At 49.4% G+C, this 19,375-nt stretch overlaps 1 protein-coding gene across 1 annotated transcript in view; it reads right to left on the bottom strand.

Annotated features, from left to right (window-relative positions):
• The window catches only part of BMAL2 (basic helix-loop-helix ARNT like 2), a 68,632-nt gene that overhangs the window by 25,053 nt on the left and 24,204 nt on the right, over window positions 1-19,375 (bottom strand). The window contains exons 3-5 of the mRNA XM_063929127.1: window positions 4,522-4,557; window positions 4,029-4,186; window positions 2,565-2,644 (exon numbers count right to left, since the gene is read on the bottom strand). Coding sequence (XP_063785197.1) covers window positions 2,565-2,644; window positions 4,029-4,186; window positions 4,522-4,557 — 274 coding nt within the window. The remainder of the gene's footprint in view (window positions 1-2,564; window positions 2,645-4,028; window positions 4,187-4,521; window positions 4,558-19,375) is intronic.

Raw genomic sequence — 19,375 nt, 5'->3', positions numbered from 1 at the left:
TCGACAAAAAAAAAAAAATTCGACAATGCAATACAGTACTTTGACAAAAAAAAAACAGACTTTTCAGATTCGACTTTTGGAAATTCGACAGTTGACAAATTCGACATTTCTGCAATGTTAAAAATGCGGCTTTTCGACAAAAGTATATTCAATTGAAAAATGTCGAATCGACAACAGTGCTTTTCGACAGTAAATTCGTCAATTTCATTCCGCCTCACTTTGCTGGCGTAATCTAATAAAAAAAATTTAAAACATGTTTTTTTTGGTGTTTTTTTTATTGCTAATAGCATATCTATTTATATTAGAAGGGATTAGGGTACTTGGTTTGTCTATTAGGAATTTCAACTATTATTTATATATTTTTTAAAATAATACATATTTTTTTTTAACTGACTATAACCGAGAGAGCATGGTTTTCAGTGGGAAGGGGTGGGAATGGGTTAAAAAACCCGGAAAAAAAAATGCGTCGGGTCCCCCCTCCTAAGCATAACCAGCCTCGGGCTCTTTGAGCCGGTCCTGGTTGTAAAAATACGGGGGGGAAATTGACAGGGGATCCCCCGTATTTTTAGAATCAGCACCGGGCTCTGCGTCCGGTCCTGGTGCAAAAAATACGGGGGACAAAAGACGTAGGGGTCCCCCGTATTTTTTACACCAGCACCGGGCTCCACTAGCTGGGGAGATAATGCCACAGCCGGGGGACACTTTTATATCGGTCCCTGCGGCTGTGGCATTAAAACCCCAACTAATCACCTCTGGCCGGGGTACCCTGGAGGAGTGGGGACCCCTTAAATCAAGGGGTCCCCCCCTCCAGCCACCCAAGGGCCAGGGGTGAAGCCCGAGGCTGTCCCCCCCCATCCAAGGGCTGCGGATGGGGGGCTGATAGCCATGTGTAAAAATGAAAGAATATTGTTTTTTGCAGCAGAACTACAAGTCCCAGCAAGCCTCCCCCGCAAGCTGGTACCTGGAGAACCACAAATACCAGCATGCGGGGGTAAAACGGGCCCGCTGGTACCTGTAGTTCTACTGCAAAAAAAATACCCAAATAAAAACAGGACACAGACACCGTGAAAGTAAAACTTTATTACATACATGCCGACACACACATACTTACCTATGTTCACACGCCGACTCGGTCCCCTTCACCAGTAGAATCCATGGGGTACCTGAAAATAAAATTATACTCACCTAAATCCAGTGTCCTGTTATTATTTGTAATCCACGTACTTGGCAAAAAAACAAACCGCATTTACCCGATCCATACAGACTGAAAGGGGTCCCATGTTTACACATGGGACCCCTTTCCCCGAATGCTGACACCCCCTGTGACTCCTGTCACAGAGGGTCCCTTCAGGCAATCAGGCACTCTCCTGATTGCCTATGCGAGTCTGAGCTGGCAGACAGCGCATCGCACAGCCCCTCCATTATATTCAATGGCGGGAACTTTGCGGTCAGCGGTGGGGTTTCCCGCGGTCAGCCGCTGACCGGGTAAATGCGGTTTGTTTTTTTGCCAAGTACGTGGATTACAAATAATAACAGGACACTGGATTTAGGCGAGTATTATTTTATTTTCAGGTACCCCGGATTCTGTCGACAGACGGAGACGTGGCCAGAGTCGGCGTGTCAACATAGGTAAGTATGTGTGTCGGCATGTATGTAATGAAGTTGTACTTTCACGGTGTCTGTGTCCTGTTTTTATTTGGGTATTTTTTTTGCAGTAGAACTACAGGTACCAGCGGGCCCGTTTTACCCCCGCATGCTGGTACTTGTGGTTCTCCAAGTACCAGCTTGCGGGGGAGGCTTGCTGGGACTTGTAGTTCTGCAGCAAAAAAACAATATTCTTTCATTTTTACACATGGCTATCAGCCCCCCATCCGCAGCCCTTGGATGGGGGGGGGGGGGGGAACAGCCTCGGGCTTCACCCCTGGCCCTTGGGTGGCTGGAGGGGGGGGACCCCTTGATTTAAGGGGTCAACACTCCTCCAGGGTACCCCGGCCAGGGGTGTCTAGTTGGGGATTTAATGCCACGGCCGCAGGGACCGATATAAAAGTGTCCCCCGGCTGTGGCATTATCTCCCCAGCTAGTGGAGCCCGATGCTGGTGTAAAAAATACGGGGGACCCCTACGTCTTTTGTCCCCCGTATTTTTTGCACCAGGACCGGACGCAGAGCCCGGTGCTGGTTCTAAAAATACGGGGGATCCCATGTCAATTTTTTCCCCGTATTTTTACAACCAGGACCGGCTCAAAGAGCCCGAGGCTGGTTATGCTTAGGAGGGGGGACCCCACGCAATTTTTTTTCAGGTTTTTTAACGATTTTTGTGCCGTCGGAAAAGTCGAATCCAGGACGTTTTTTATTGAATATGTCGAATTCCGGCACCCGCCGGCCGGAATTCGACGGTCGAATTGTGTCGAATTTAAAAACGGGCGAAAAAATGCCGCAATTCGCCCGGAATTGCATATACCCCTAGAGCTACCAAACTCCACACAGCTAGCACCCCTGGATGGACACAAACTTATAACCCTCCCCCCAACACTAACAGTCCAGGTGGAGAGGAAATCACACTAACCTTAAGGATTAAACGTCTCAGTTCGTCCTGGTGTAAAAATGACGGCTTGTAACTCTCCTCCGCGAACGCGCTGCTGGAACCTGCAATGAATATGTAGGAATCAGTGACGGGAGGGTATGTAAGGAGCAGAAGAGAGAGGATTAAAGAGTATCCGGAGTATTCCTATGCAGGGAAGCGCTGCTGCGGGCCGTCTGCAGGGTAGGAACATATGCAGTGGTGTAGCACAATACGCAGCGGGTTATTCACCAGCCCTGTACATCCACATTCATCCTCTCAGCTCTGGACTTGACAAATAACAGACACTCATACCACCCGTCTTCTAACGTCGCCATTACGAAGCGTGGGCAGACTGCATGCAGCCAAACCGGAGATTCCAAAAACACCTGGCGCACTGGCCAGATTGATGCATACGCTGTTACACCCGTCAGCGACCGATGAGGTTCCTCCCAGCCTCAGCTTACTCAGGCTGGCCATTGCAGGGGGCCTAGAGAGGCCAAGAAATCTGCCTCTGAGACCGGGGCCTGCACAGTTTTCTGATCATCGCTTGTGCGATCCATCCTGAATGAGGACCAGGGTTTGGGAGCTACTGCACTAGCCCAATCCAATACTCCGCTCTCTCTCCAGGCTTATCATTGCACCGTGATCTACCCTACTGGAATCTTTGCCGCAGACTTTCAACTGAGAACTATTTATCCCAGAAACTCTTCCATTCGCTCTGCAACCTAAACGCCAGCCTGTGGTTAGCATGCAATGCCTCCCCCAGCTACGGCAGATTTGTCAGGGGATCTCCAACCAGCAGCAGATGTGACAGAGCTTAGGTGGTGGCAGTTCTCTAAAGAGCTAGCCCAGGCCTGGCCAACCTGTGGCTCTCCAGCTGTTGTAAAACTTCAAGTTCCATCATGCTTTGCCACAGTTGTGCTATTAGGGAATGCTAAAACTGTGGCAGAGCATGCTGGGATGTGTAGTTTCACAACATCTGGAGAGCCACAGGTTGGCGAGGCCTGATCTAGCCCTATAAATGTGCCGAAGACCAAGCAGTGCGCTTTGTACCCATGCTTTAGGAGTTGTCACACCTAGTCATGAAACAATCCATTTCTAACAGCTTTAAATTATATACAGAGACGCATCGGTGCTGGGACTTGTAGTTTCATAGCAGCTGGAGAACCTCAGGTTGCCGAAACCTGCTCTAACAGACCTGAGAGTACCATTAAAAATAATTGAAATAAAAAAAATTATTATGGGTTATTTTTCTTACATATTTCTAGCGTAAATAATAATAGGTGTATAGAAAGGGTGTGTATTGCGTGACCGGCGGGTTTTGTCTATATTTCATAATGCCCTCATCTCCTGTCAATGCAGAGCAGTCAATCCTCTGACAGAACAGGCTGGGTGCATTATGTAAAGACAGCTCGGCACACGCATGCACGCACAATGTAATAAACACAATATATCCAGGGCACTTACCCTTCAGTGATTTTAGGTGCTGCACGGCCAATCGGAGCACTGTAAGTTTATCCAGCTTGCGGGGTAAGGGCTCGCACTGGGGTATCATGGCGGATAACTCTTCGATCAACGTGTTCATTTTATCCCGCCGCCTCTTCTCTGTCTGGCTGTGAGCCTCTCTGCAAGGAGCAAGTACGTTTAAATATTAAACTATCACGGTAATAGGTTTCTGTGTCTTGCAGAATTGGGTTTACGCTCACTGTGGCACTACAAGAGCCTCGCACAGCAGTCAGTCTCGTTTGGTGACAGAGTATTTTATTACTCAACGGGTCTGACTTAAGCCGACAAAAGAACTCGTCCTAAAGTAGACAACTCCTGATAGGGAAAGGTAAACTTGGTTCAAACGTTTTCAACACACTCACGTACAAAAATAAAAAACAATAAAAAAAAATGCATCATATATTATTTTATTTATCTCAACTCAAACAAAGGGTACAAATTGAGGTTCTCTTACCGGTTCTGTATATTGCCAACATCTCCGTCTGTGGTGCTACGGAGACAAACAAGAGGTTTACTAAACGGCACAAGCGAAAACAAAACAAAACAATTTTCTGCTAAGCTATCGGTAATCGTGAGTTACACGTTTTTTTTGTAGACCAGGGGTGGGGAACCTCCGGCCCATATAAGGCCCGCAAAGCCACTTGTTCCGGGCCGCTGCTGTGTGTCAGGGGAGGGGAGCGCAGCGTGCGCCTCTCCTGCCCCTTTGTGCTCGGTTCGGCTGCAGTGCGTCTCAGCTGTCAGGGCAGGAAGGAGAGCGCAATCAGAACTCGCGGACTGGCAACCAATCAGGAGCCGCCGCTGCTGGTCTGCGAGCTCTGATTGGCTCACAAACCAGCGGCTGGTTTGAGGTACTACACACCGCCGCCCGACATAGCTGCGCTCTCCTCCCTGCCTGGCCTCTGACAGCTGAGACACGCCGCAGCCGGACTGAGCACTAAGGGGCTGCGCCGTCTTCCCCTGACACACACAGCAGCAGCGGTGAGCCCCACAGTGGGGTGGGGGGCATGTGTGGCGGCATATGTGTAGCTGGAACTGTGGCGGCATATGCGTAGCTGGAACTGTGGCGGCATATGCGTAGCTGGAACTGTGGCGGCATATGCGTAGCTGGAACTGTGGCGGCATATGTGTAGCTGGAACTGTGGCGGCATATGTGTAGCTGGAACTGTGGCGGCATGTGTGTAGCTGGAACTGTGGTGGCATATGTGTAGCTGGAACTGTGGTGGCATATGTGTAGCTGGAACTGTGGTGGCATATGTGTAGCTGGAACTGTGGTGGCATATGTGTAGCTGGAACTGTGGTGGCATATGTGTAGCTGGCACTGCACTATTGGGGGCATATGTGTATCACGTCCCTTTTTAAGTGGCCACACCCATTTTTTAGCATGCACACACAGTACCACTGAGGGGCATAACTACTGGGGGGCAGGCTAATTTTTAAGTTGGTAATGTTTGTATGGCTCCCGAAGGATTTTATAAATATCCAAATGGCCCTTGGTAGATAAAAGGTTGCCCACCCCTGTTGTAGACGGTCACATTACAGAAGAGTCCCAGGGACAGCAGAAGTGCAACTCTGGAGAACTCTAAGCATACGGGTTCCACCGAAGGGCAGTTGTACCCATCTCCCACAAGCACCTGGTGGGCCGCTCTTCTCAAGGATTCCACGTTTTAAAGCAATGCAGCCATTATTCGGCTAACACGCTAATATTAGGGCCTCTTCCAACATCCACTCTTCGGTGTAGGATAAAGTGCCCTGAGTGAAATCAGTGATGGCTATCCCACTTTGTATGGACTGTATAAAGAAGTCTCTAACCTCTGAAACGCCCTCCACCCATAGACTAGTAAACCTGAGGGGTGGGACCATGGACAGAGTAAAGCCACTCTAAAAATCCCATGTATATTATACAGAGAGAAGTGCCGCAGTTATTTTTCTAGTAAGGGGGCGAGTGTGCTACAATAGCACCTGATAAGGGGATGAGCGGCAGGTGGGCGGCCCTGCTAGATATTGGGCAGGTAGGTCTACCCTCCCATTATTACCCCGGTGGCCCTGCTAGATAGTGGGCAGTAACAGAGCAGGACCTGGGCTATTGTAGTATGTATGTGGTGGCAACTCAAATTTACTAACCTTTGGGACATTCTGACAAATGGACTGAGCTATAGTATATACTATGCAGCCCGTGTAACAGTATATACTATGCAGCCCGTGTAATAGAGACGGCCCCGATTTTCAGCAGACGACCTCAACAGATCATTTCCGTATTTTATTTTTTTATTGCTACATCTGGTTTTAAACAGGGAACAAATGTTTCTCGGTTTAGATAAACCGCTTTGCACAGGAAGCTCAGGGCCGCGTAACCTCAGTTGGCAGACACTAAATCCTCATGGTGTACGTTACTGCGCAGCGACCGCCGCACAGGCTGCGGCTCTGTTTGCTCATTAATTTACATTAGTCTGTGTCTGATGCTATTAAAAAATATTCAACATTTATTTTCCATCTGCCCAGAACCCTTAGTTCAGACCTCAGCGTCACAATACAAAGAGAGTGCACAGGATATAGACAGAAGCTACCTGTAATTACCACAGGACTTATTCAACTTGCATGCAAGAAATCTAGGGGAGGGGCTTCAGCGTGAGGGGCGTGGCTCAGCTGATGTATGCAAATCCAGGCGTGACACTTGTAGATAAAATAATCAGCTCCTAAAAAACAGCTTTCAGACGTTGTAGACGGACTACACCCAAAGTTAATTAGCTGTAACCATCCTTACAGGCGTCATAGGGGAGAGCGCACATTTTGATCTTCTGAATTAGCATAAAGCAGCCATTAGTTCAGCATTAAGCTACGCTAATTACATTCTAGATGGCTGCTACCTGCGCAACATATCTAAGTGGTGTGGGCCTTGCCAGCAGCTACAATGGCCTCCTAGCTTACCTGTTCACTATCAGAACCTACGGAAAAAACAGTGAACAGTCTGAGTTCTCAAACTCTCTTTAGTATTATGGTATAAGTGGGGGGAATAACACTAAATGCATCACACTCCGTCACTTTCCACAGGCCCCATATCAAGTACATAATTAGATCTGCTTTAATTATGCTCTAACTAATCCGCATACTTTTTTTTTTTCTCTTACGTCCTAGAGGATGCTGGGGACTCCGTAAGGACCACGGGGTATAGACGGCTCCGCAGGAGACATGGGCACTGTAAAGCTTTAGAATGGGTGTGCACTGGCTCCTCCCTCTATGCCCCTCCTCCAGACCTCAGTTAGGACTGTGCCCAGTGGAGACTGGATGCACTGCAGGGGAGCTCTACTGAGTTTCTCTGAAAAAGCTTTTGTTAGGTTTTTTATTTTCAGGGAACACTGCTGGCAACAGTCTCCCTGCATCGTGGGACTGAGGGGAGAGAAGCAGACCCACTTCTTAAGAGTTCAAGGGCTCTGTTTCTTAGGCTACTGGACACCATTAGCTCCAGAGGGAGTCGGAACACAGATCTCACCCTGTAGTTCATCCCGGAGCCGCGCCGCCGTCCTTCTCACAGAGCCGGAAGATAGAAGCCGGGTGAGTATAAGAAGAAAGAAGACTTCAAAGGCGGCAGAAGACTTCAGCTCTTCATGAGGTAACGCGCAGTGGTAACGCTGCGCGCCATTGCTCCCAGCTCACACACACAGGCACCACAGTAAGGGTGCAGGGCGCAGGGGGGGCGCCCTGGGCAGCATTAGTATACCTCACATAACACTGGCAGAATACTTATATACAATATAAAGGTTATATATTTCCGAATCCCCCGCCAGTATAAAGATTTAGAGCGGGAACGAAGCTCGCTGTCGGGGGGCAGAGCTTGTTCCTCCAGCACTAACCAGCGCCATTTTTTCTCCTCAGCATGCTACAGAGAAGAGGTCCCGGACTCTCCCCTGCTGTTAGCTTATACAGAGGGACAAAACGAGGGGGGGGGGCACATTTATTTGACGCAGAAATGTGGTGTTTTACACTTGTATATATATAAAAAGCGCTAACAGACTGGGTTCTTTGTCTCAGTGTACAGTAGCGCTGGGTGTGCGCTGGCAAACTCTCTCTCTGTCTCTCCTCAGGGCCTTATGGTGGGTCAGTCCCCATAATATTAGGTATCCCTGTGTGTGTGGGGATATCAGTACGTCTGTGTCGACATGTCTGAGGTGGAAGGCTCATCTAGGGAGGAGGCAGAGCAGATGATTGTGGTGTGTCCGTCGGCGCCGCCGACACCTGAGTGGAAGAATATGTGGAATGTTTTAAATGCTAATGTGACTTTATTACAAAGTTTGGACACAGCTGAGTCCAAGGATTAAAGCATGGAGTCAATCCATAGCTTTGACTGTGTCACAGGGCCCTTCGGGGTCGCAGAAACGTCCCCTTTCACAGGTAGTAGACACTGATACCGACACGGATTCTGACTCCAGTGTCAACGGTGATGATGCTAAGTGGCACCCAAGGGTGGCCAAGTGTATTCAATATAGGATTGTAACAATTAAAGATATTTTGCATATCACTGAGGACCCCTCTGTCCCTGACACAAGGGTCGGCATGTTTAAGGGAAAGAATCCTGAGGTAACTTTTCCCCCATCTCGCGAGCTGATCGCCCTGTTTGAAAAAGCTTGGGAAACTCCAGATAACTGCAGATTCCCAAGAGAATATTATGGCGTAACCTTTCCACTCCCAGGACAGGTTACGGTGGGAATCCTCACCCACGGTGGACAAGGCATTAACGCGCTTGTCGATAAAGGTGGCGCTACCTTCCCCTGATACGGCAGCCCTTAAGAGTCCTGCTGATCGCAGACAGGAAACTACCTTAAAATCAATTTATACATACGGGTGCCCTACTAAGGCCGGCAGTAGCGTCGGCATGGGTGGGTAGCGCAATTGCAGCATGGACAGATACCTTGTCATCTGACATTGACACCCTAGATAAAGATACCATTTTAGTGACCTTGGGTCACATTAAAGACGCAGCGTTATATATGAGAGAAGCTGCGAGTGATATTGGGCTGTTGGGTTCAAGAGCCAATGCCATGGCGATTTCTGTTAGACGGTCCCTGTGGACCCGCCAATGGACAGGTGATGCTGATTTAAAAAGACACAGAGACTTTGCCTTACAAAGGTGAAGTTTTATTTGGGGAGGGCCTCGCGGATCTGTTTACCACAGCGACCGTGGGTAAATCTACTCTTTTGCCTTATGTTCCCCACAGCAAAAGAAAACACCTCAATATCAGATGCAGTCCCTTCGGTCGCATAAGTTCAGAAAGGGTCGGGGCTCTTCCTTCCTCGCCAGAGGTGGAGGTAGAGGGAAAAGAGCGCCTGCTACGGCTATTTCCCAGGGACAAAAAGTCCTCCCCGTCCTCTACAAAATCCACTGCATGATGCGGGGGCTCCGCTGAGGGAGTACGCGCCGGTGGGGGAACGTCTTCGACTCTTCAGCCAAGTCTGGGTTCAGTCGGACTTGGATCCTTGGGCGGTAGAAATTGTATCCCAGGGATGCAAACTAGAATTAGAAGAAGATGTGCCTCCTCACCGATTTTTCAAATCGGCCTTGCCAGCTTCTTCCCCAGAGAGGGAAATAGTGGCAGCTGCCATACAAAAGCGGTGTCATCAGCAGGTGATTATCAAGGTTCCCCCTACTACAACTGGGGAAGGGTTTTTTATTCAAGCCTTTTTGTGGTCCCGAAACCGAATGGCTCGGTCAGGCCCATTCTGAATCTAAAATCCCTGAACCTATATCTGAAAGGGTTCAAATTCAAGAGGGAATCTCTCCTGGCAGTGATCTCCAGCCTGGAAGGGGGAGATTTTAGGGTGTCGTTAGACATAAAGGATGCATACCTTCATGTCCCCATTTATCCGCCTCATCAGGCGTACCTGAGATTCGCTGTACAGGATTGTTATTACCACGTCCGACAAGGTAATGGCGGACATGATGGTGCTCCTGCGCAAGCAAAGCGTCACATTTATCCCATACTTGGACGATCTCCTGATAAAGGCGATTTCAAGGGAAAAATTGTTACAAAGCGTATCTCTCTCCCTGAGAATACTACAACAACACGGCAGGATCCTACATCTATCAACGTCGCAGTTGGTTCCAACAACTCGACTGCCGTTTTTTGGACATGATTCTGGACACAGAAAAACAAAAGGTCTTTCTCCCAGAGGAAAAAGCCCAAGTACTCCAGAACATGGTCAGAGACAAAAAGAGCGTCAGTTCATCAATGCACTCATGTATTAGGAAAGATGGTGGCGGCCTACGAGGCCATTCCACACGGACCTTTCGGTGGGACCTTCTGGACAAGTGGTCAGGGTCCCACCTGCACATACATCAGAGCCCTGTCCCCCCGTGCCAGGGTCTCTCTCTCTCTCTCCTGTGGTGGCTCCAGAGTGCTCACCTTCTAGAGGGTCGCAGGTTCGGCATTTAAAATTGGGTTCTTGTAACCACGGACGCGAGCCTCCGAGGATGGGGAGCAGTCACACAGGGAAACAATTTTCAGAAAATATGGTCAGGCCAAGAGGCTTACCTACACATCAATGTGCTGAAATTGAGGGCCATTTGCAACAGCCTCAAACAAGCAGAGAATTTTCTTCGCAACCTACCTGTTCTGATCCAGTCAGACAACGTCGCGGCCGCGGCGCAGGTGAACCGCCAGGGTGGGACAAAAAGCAGAGCAGAAATAGCAGAAGACACCAGGATTCTTCGCTGGGCGGAAAATCATGTAAGCGCTCTGTCAGCGGTCTTCATTACAGAAGACACAATCTCCATCTAGGAGAGTGGGGACTTCATCAGGAAGTCTTTACAGAGGTGACAAGTCATTGAGGACTTCCTCAAATAGACATGATGGCATCACGCCTCAACAGGAGGATTCGGACGTATGGTTCCAGGTCAAGGGACCCTCAGGCAGCGGCGGTGGACGCCCTGGTGATACCGTGGGTGTTCTCATCTCAGAAATATTGAGAACCATAAGACGAACAAGAGTGCAGACGATACTCATTGTTCCAGATTGGCCTCGAAGGGCCTGGTATGCAGATCTTCAGGGACTGTTTTCAGAAGATCCGTGGCCCCTTCCTCTCAGGGAGAACCTGCTACTACAGGGGCCGTGCGTGTTCCAAAACTTACCGCGGTTACGTTTGACGGCATGTCGGTTGAACACCAAATCCTAGCTAAAAAGGGTATTCTATAGAAGGTCATTCCTACTCTTATTAAAGCAAGAACAGAAGTTACGGCGAAACACTATCACCGTATCTGGAGAAAATATGTGTCTTGGTGTGAAGCCAAGGATGCTCCTACTGAGGATTTCCAACTAGGACGTTTTCTCCATTTTCTTCAGACAGAAGTGGATATGGGCCTAAAGTTAGGCTCAATTAAGGTGCAGATTTCTGCCTTATCCATATTCTTTCAGAAGGAATTGGCTTCTCGGACAGAAGTCCAGACTTTGGTAAAAAGAGCGTTACACATCCAACCTCTTTTTGTGCCCCCAGTGGCACCATGGGACCTTAACGTGGTGTTAAGCTTCCTTGAGTCACACTGGTTTGAACCGCTTCAAACAGTTGAATTGAAGTTTCTCACTTGGAAAGTGGTCATGTTGTTGGCCTTGGCATCTGCGAGGCGGGTGTCAGAATTGGCGGCTTTGTCTCACAAGAGCCCCTATCTGATTTTCCATGCGGATCGAGCAGAGTTGAGGACTCGTTCTCAATTTCTGCCTGAAGTGGTTTCGTCATTTCAGATGAACCAACCTATTGTGGTGCCTGTGGCTACGGGGGCCTTGGAGGATTGCGAGTCCCTTGATGTAGTCAGGGCCTTAAAGATTTATTTAGCCAGAACAGCTATGGTTAGGAAAACAGATGCACTGTTTGTCCGGTATGCAGCCAACAAGGTTGGCGCTCCTGCTTCTAAGCAGACTATTGCTAGCTAGATCGGTAACACGATTCAGCAGGTTCATTTTGCGGCTGGTTGCCGGTACCAAATTCAGTAAAGATCCATTCCACTAGGAAGGTGGGCTCTTCTTGGGCGGCTGCCCGAGGCGTCTCTGCATTACAGCTTTGCCGAGCAGCTACTTGGTCGGGTTCAAACACTTTTGCAAAGTTCTAGAAGTTTGATACCCTGGCTGATGAGGACGTTGTGTTTGCTCAGTCGGTGCTGCAGAGTCATCCGCACTCTCCCACCCGTTCTGGAGCTTTGGTATAAACCCCATGGTCCTTACAGAGTCCCCAGCATACTCTAGGACGTAAGAGAAAAATAAGATTTTACTCACCGGTAAATCTATTTCTCGTAGTCCATAGTGGATGCTGGGAACTCCGTAAGGACCATGGGGAATAGCGGCTCCGCAGGAGACTGGGCACAACTAAAGAAAGCTTTAGGACTACCTGGTGTGCACTGGCTCCTCCTTCTATGACCCACCTCCAGACCTCAGTTAGGATACTGTGCCCGGAAGAGCTGACACAATAAGGAAAGGATTTTGAATCCCGGGTAAGACTCATACCAGCCACACCAATCACACCGTATAACTCGTGATACTATACCCAGTTAACAGTATGAAATATAACTGAGCCTCTCAACAGATGGCTCAACAATAACCCTTTAGTTAAACAATAACTATATACAAGTACTGCAGACAATCCGCACTTGGGACGGGCGCCCAGCATCCACTACGGACTACGAGAAATAGATTTACCGGTGAGTAAAATCTTATTTTCTCTGACGTCCTAGTGGATGCTGGGAACTCCGTAAGGACCATGGGGATTATACCAAAGCTCCCAAACGGGCGGGAGAGTGCGGATGATTCTGCAGCACCGAATGAGCGAACTCTAGGTCCTCCTCAGCCAGGGTATCAAACTTGTAGAATTTAGCAAATGTGTTTGACCCCGACCAAGTAGCTGCTCGGCAAAGTTGTAAAGCCGAGACCCCTCGGGCAGCCGCCCAAGAAGAGCCCACCTTCCTCGTGGAATGGGCTTTACAGATGTAGGATGCGGCAGTCCAGCCGCAGAATGTGCAAGTTGAATCGTGCTACAGATCCAGCGAGCAATAGTCTGCTTTGAAGCAGGCGCACCCAACTTGTTGGGCGCATGCAGGATAAATAGCGAGTCAGTCTTTCTGACTCCAGCTGTCCTGGAAACAGAGTTTTAGGGCCCGGACTACGTCCAGCAACTTGGAGTCCTCCAAGTCACGAGTAGCCGCAGGCACCACAATAGGCTGGTTCAAATGAAACGCTGAAACCACCTTTGGGAGAAATTGGGGACGAGTCCTCAATTCCGCCCTATCCATATGGGAAATCAGATAAGGGCTTTTACAAGACAAAGCCGCCAATTCTGACACACGCCTGGCCGAAGCCAAGGCCAACAGCATGACCACTTTCCACGTGAGATATTTTAGTTCCACGGTTTTAAGTGGTTCAAACCAATGCGACTTTAGGAAATCCAACACCACGTTGAGATCCCAAGGTGCCACTGGGGGCACAAAAGGGGGCTGAATATGCAGCACTCCCTTAACAAAATGTCTGAACTTCAGGTAGTGAAGCCAGTTCTTTTTGGAAGAAAATCGATAGAGCCGAAATCTGGATCTTAATGGAACCCAATTTTAGGCCCATAGTCACCCCTGACTGTAGGAAGTGCAGAAATCGACCTAGCTGAATTCCTCCGTTGGGGCCTTCCTGGCCTCACACCACGCAACATATTTCCGCCATATGCGCTGATAATGGTTTGCGGTCACTTCTTTCCTAGCTTTAATTAGCGTAGGGATAACTTCCTCCGGAATGCCCTTTTCCTTCAGGATCCGGTGTTCAACCGCCATGCCGTCAAACGCAGCCGCGGTAAGTCTTGGAACAGACAGGGCCCCTGCTGCAGCAGGTCCTGTCTGAGCGGCAGAGGCCATGGGTCCTCTGAGATCATTTCTTGAAGTTCTGGGTACCAAGATCTTCTTGGCCAATCCGGAACCACGAGTATAGTTCTTACTCCTCTCCTTATTATTCTCAGTACCTTGGGTATGAGAGGCAGAGGAAGGAACACATACACCGACTGGTACACCCACAGTGTTACCAGAGCGTCCACAGCTATCGCCTGAGGGTCCCTTGACCTGGCGCAATAACATTTTAGTTGAGGCGGGACACCATCATGTCCACCTGTGGCCCTTCCCAATGGTGTACAATCTTTTGGAAGACTTCTGGATGAAGTCCCCACTCTCCCGGGTGGAGGTCGTGTCTGCTGAGAAAGTCTGCTTCCCAGTTGTCCACTCCGGGAATGAACACTGCTGACAGTGCTAACACATGATTTTCCTCCCATCGGAGAATCCTTGTGCCATTGCCATCCTGCTTCTTGTGCCGCCCTGTCGGTTTACATGGGTGACCGCCGTGATGTTGTCTGACTAGATCAGCACCGGCTGGTTTTGAAGCAGGGGTCTTGCCTGACTTAGGGCATTGCAAATGGCCCTTAGTTCCAGAATATTTATGTGTAGGGAAGTCTCCTGACTTGACCATTGTCCTTGGAAGTTTCTTCCCTGTGTGACTGCCCCCCAACCTCGAAGGCTGGCATCCGAGGTCACCAGGACCCAGTCCTGTATGCCGAATCTGCGGCCCTCTGGAAGATGTGCACTCTGCAGCCATCACAACAGCGACACCCTGGCCCTTGGAGACAGGGTTATCAGCCGATGCATCTGAAGATGCGATCCGGACCACCTGTCCAACAGATCCCACTGAAAGATCCTTGCATGGAACTCTCCGAATGGAATTGCTTCGTAAGAAGCCACCATCTTTCCCAGGACTCGCGTGCAATGGTGCACCGACACCTGTTTTGGTTTTAGGAGGTCTCTAACTAGAGATGACAACTCCTTGGCCTTCTCCTCCGGGAGAAAAAAATTTCTGTTCTGTGTCGAGAACCATCCCCAGGAACAGTCGACGCGTTGTAGGAACCAGCTGCAACTTTGGAATGTTCAGGATCCAGCCGTGCTGTTGTAGCACTGCCCCAGCTAGTGCTACTCCGATCAACAACTGTTCCCTGGCCCTCGCCTTTATAAGGAGATCGTCCAAGTACGGGATAATTATAACTCCCTTCCTTCGAAGGAGTATCATCATCTCTGCCATTACCTTGGTAAATACCCTCGGTGCCGTGGACAAACCAAACGGCAACGTCTGGAATTGGTAATGACAGTCCTGTACCACAAATCTGAGGTACTCCTGGTGAGGGGGGGTAAATGGGGACATGCAGGTAAGCATCCTTGATGTCCAGTGATACCATGTAATCCCCTTCGTCCAGGCTTGCAATAACCGCCCTGAGCGATTCCATTTTGAACTTGAACCTTCGTATATAAGTGTTCAAGGATTTCAAATTTAAAATGGGTCTCACCGAACCGTCCGGTTTCGGTACCACAAACATTGTGGAATAGTAACCCCGTCCCTGTTGAAGAAGGGGTACCGTGACTATCACCTGCTGCGAATACAGCTTGTGAATTGCCTCCAGCACTGCCTCCCTGTCTGAGGGAGCCGTCGGCAAGGCAGATTTGAGAAAAAGGCGAGGGGGAGACGTCTCGAATTCCAGCTTGTACCCCTGAGATACTACCTGTAGAATCCAGGGATCCACCCGTAAGCGAGCCCACTGGTCGCTGAAATTCTTGAGACGGGCCCCCACCGTACCTGGCTCCGCCTGTGGAGCCCCAGCGTCATGCGGTGGACTTAGAGGAAGCGGGGGAGGACTTTTGTTCCTGGGAACTGGCTGTATGCTGCAGCTTTTTCCCTCTACCTCTGCCTCTGGGCAGAAAGGACGCGCCTTTAACCCGCTTGCCTTTCTGGGGCCGAAAGGACTGTACCTGATAATACGGTGCTTTCTTTGGCTGTGAGGGAACATGGGGCAAATTGTTGATTTCCCAGCTGTAGCTGTGGAAACGAGGTCCGAGAGACCATCCCCAAACAACTCCTCACCCTTGTAAGGCAAAACTTCCATGTGCCTTTTAGAATCAGCATCACCTGTCCACTGCCGAGTTCCTGGCAGAAATGGACATTGCGTTTATTTTAGATGCCAGTCGGCAATTATCCCTCTGTGCATCTCTCATGTATAAGACTGCGTCTTTAATATGCTCTATGGTTAGCAATATAGTGTCCCTGTCTTAAGGTACAGAGAATCCGACCACGCAGCTGCAGCACTGCACATTCATGCTGAAGCAATAGCTGGTCTCAGTATAATGCCTGAGTGTGTATATACAGACTTCAGGATAGCCTCCTGCTTTCTATCCGCAGGCTCCTTTAGGGCGGCCGTGTCCTGAGACGGTAGTGCCACCTTCTTTGACAGACGTGTGAGCGCTTTATCCACCCTAGGGGATGTCTCCCAACGTGACCTATCCTCTGGCGGGAAAGGGTACGCCATTAGTAACGTTTTAGAAATTACCAGTTTCTTATCGGGGGAAACTCACGCTTCTTCACACATTTAGTTCATCAGATGGGGGAAAAACCACTGGAAGCTTTTTTCTCCCCAAACATAATACCCTTTTTTGTGGTACCTGGGGTAATATCAGAAATGTGCAACACATTTTTTATTGCCGTAATCATGTAACGGGTGGCTCTATTGGAATGTACAGTAGTCTCATCGTCGTCGACACTGGAGTCAGTATCCGTGTCGACATCTGTGTCTGCCATCTGAGGTAGTGGGCGTTTTAGGGCCCCTGATGGCTTTTGAGACGCCTGGGCAGGCACGGGCTGAGAAGCCGGCTGTCCCACATCTGCTATGTCGTCAAACCTTTTATGTAAGGAGTTGACACTGTCACGTAATTCCTTCCACATGTCCATCCACTCAGGTGTCGACCCCGCAGGGGGTGACATCACATTTATCGGCATCTGCTCCGTCTCCACATAAGCCTCCTCATCAAACATGTCGACACAGCCGTACCGACACACCGCACACACACAGGGAATGCTCTGATTGAGGACAGGACCCCACAAAGTCCTTTGGGGAGACAGAGAGAGAGTATGCCAGCACACACCAGAGCGCTATATAATGCAGGGATTCACACTACCCACAGTGATTTTTCCCTTATAGCTGCTATAATACACATATTTGCGCCTAAATTTAGTGCCCCCCTCTCTTTTTAACCCTTTGAGCCTGAAAACTACAGGGGAGAGCCTGGGGAGCTGTCTTCCAGCTGCACTGTGAAGAGAAAATGGCGCCAGTGTGCTGAGGGAGATAGCCCCGCCCCTTTTTCGGCGGACTTCTCCCGCTCTTATAATCATAATGTGGCTGGGGTATTTTACACACATATATAGCTTATTAGGCTATATTATGTGTGATTTGCCACTCTTAAGGTACTCTAATTGCTGCCCAGGGCGCCCCCCCCCCCCCCCAGCGCCCTGCACCCATCAGTGACCGGAGTATGTGGTGTGCACAGGGAGCAATGGCGCACAGCTGCAGTGCTGTGCGCTACCTTAATGAAGCCCGGAGTCTTCTGCCGCCGATTTCCTGGACGTTCTTCTTGCTACTGGCTCTGCAAGGGGGCGGCGGCGCGGCTCCGGGACCGGACGACCGAGGCTGGGCCTGTGTTTGATCCCTCTGGAGCTAATGGTGTCCAGTAGCCTAAGAAGCCCAAGCAAGCTGCAAGCAGGTAGGTCCGCTTCTCTCCCCTAAGTCCCTCGTAGCAGTGAGTCTGTTGCCAGCAGATCTCACTGAAAATAAAAAACCTAAAATATACTTTCTTTTCTAGGAGCTCAGGAGAGCCCCTAGTGTGCATCCAGCTCGGCCGGGCACAAAATTCTAACCGAGGTCTGGAGGAGGGTCATAGAGGGAGGAGCCAGTGCACACCAGGTAGTCCTAAAGCTTTCTTTAGTTGTGCCCAGTCTCCTGCGGAGCCGCTATTCCCCATGGCCCTTACGGAGTTCCCAGCATCCACTAGGACGTCAGAGAAATAATAAGAATTTACTTACCGATAATTCTATTTCTCGGAGTCCGTAGTGGATGCTGGGGTTCCTGAAAGGACCATGGGGAATAGCGGCTCCGCAGGAGACAGGGCACAAAAGTAAAGCTTTTACAGGTCAGGTGGTGTGTACTGGCTCCTCCCCCTATGACCCTCCTCCAGACTCCAGTTAGGTACTGTGCCCGGACGAGCGTACACAATAAGGGAGGATTTTGAATCCCGGGTAAGACTCATACCAGCCACACCAATCACACCGTACAACTTGTGATCTAAACCCAGTTAACAGTATGATAACAGAGGAGCCTCTGAAAGATGGCTTCCTAAACAATAACCCGAATTAGTTAACAATAACTATGTACAAGTATTGCAGATAATCCGCACTTGGGATGGGCGCCCAGCATCCACTACGGACTCCGAGAAATAGAATTATCGGTAAGTAAATTCTTATTTTCTCTATCGTCCTAAGTGGATGCTGGGGTTCCTGAAAGGACCATGGGGATTATACCAAAGCTCCCAAACGGGCGGGAGAGTGCGGATGACTCTGCAGCACCGAATGAGAGAACTCCAGGTCCTCCTTTGCCAGGGTATCAAATTTGTAAAAATTTACAAACGTGTTCTCCCCTGACCACGTAGCTGCTCGGCAGAGTTGTAATGCCGAGACCCCTCGGGCAGCCGCCCAAGATGAGCCCACCTTCCTTGCGGAATGGGCCTTAACAGATTTAGGCTGTGGCAGGCCTGCCACAGAATGTACAAGTTGAATTTTGTTACAAATCCAACTAGCAATCGACTGCTTAGAAGCAGGTGCACCCAACTTGTTGGGTGCATACAGTATAAACAGCGAGTCAGATTTTCTGACTCCAGCCGTCCTTTAAATGTATATTTTTAAGGCTCTGACAACGTCCAACAACTTGGAGTCCTTCAAGTCGTCTGTAGCCGCAGGCACTACAATAGGCTGGTTCAGGTGAAACGCTGATACCACCTTAGGGAGAAAATGCGGACGCGTCCGCAGCTCTGCCCTATGTCGAATGGAAAATTAAATAAGGGCTTTTATAAAACAAAGCCGCCAGTTCAGATACTCTCCCGGCCGAAGCCAGGGCCAGTAACATAGTCACTTTCCATGTGAGATATTTCAAATCCACATTCTTTAGTGGTTCAAACCAATTGGATTTGAGGAAATCTAAAACTACATTTAGATCCCACGGTGCCACCTTAGGCACCACAGGAGGCTGTATATGCAGTACTCCTTTGATAAAAATCTGGACCTCAGGGACTGAGGCCAATTCTTTTTGGAAGAATATTGATAGGGCCGAAATTTGAACCTTAATAGATCCCAATTTGAGACCCATAGACAATCCTGATTGCAGGAAATGTAGGAAAACGACCCAGTTGAAATTCCTCCATCGGAGCACTCCGCTGCTCG

Source organism: Pseudophryne corroboree, chromosome 6 (genome assembly GCF_028390025.1).
Source record: "Pseudophryne corroboree isolate aPseCor3 chromosome 6, aPseCor3.hap2, whole genome shotgun sequence".
NCBI classification, from domain to species: domain Eukaryota; kingdom Metazoa; phylum Chordata; class Amphibia; order Anura; family Myobatrachidae; genus Pseudophryne; species Pseudophryne corroboree.
The sequence above is the reverse complement of the archived record's forward strand: the minus strand, read 5'-3'. Positions and strand labels throughout refer to the sequence as shown.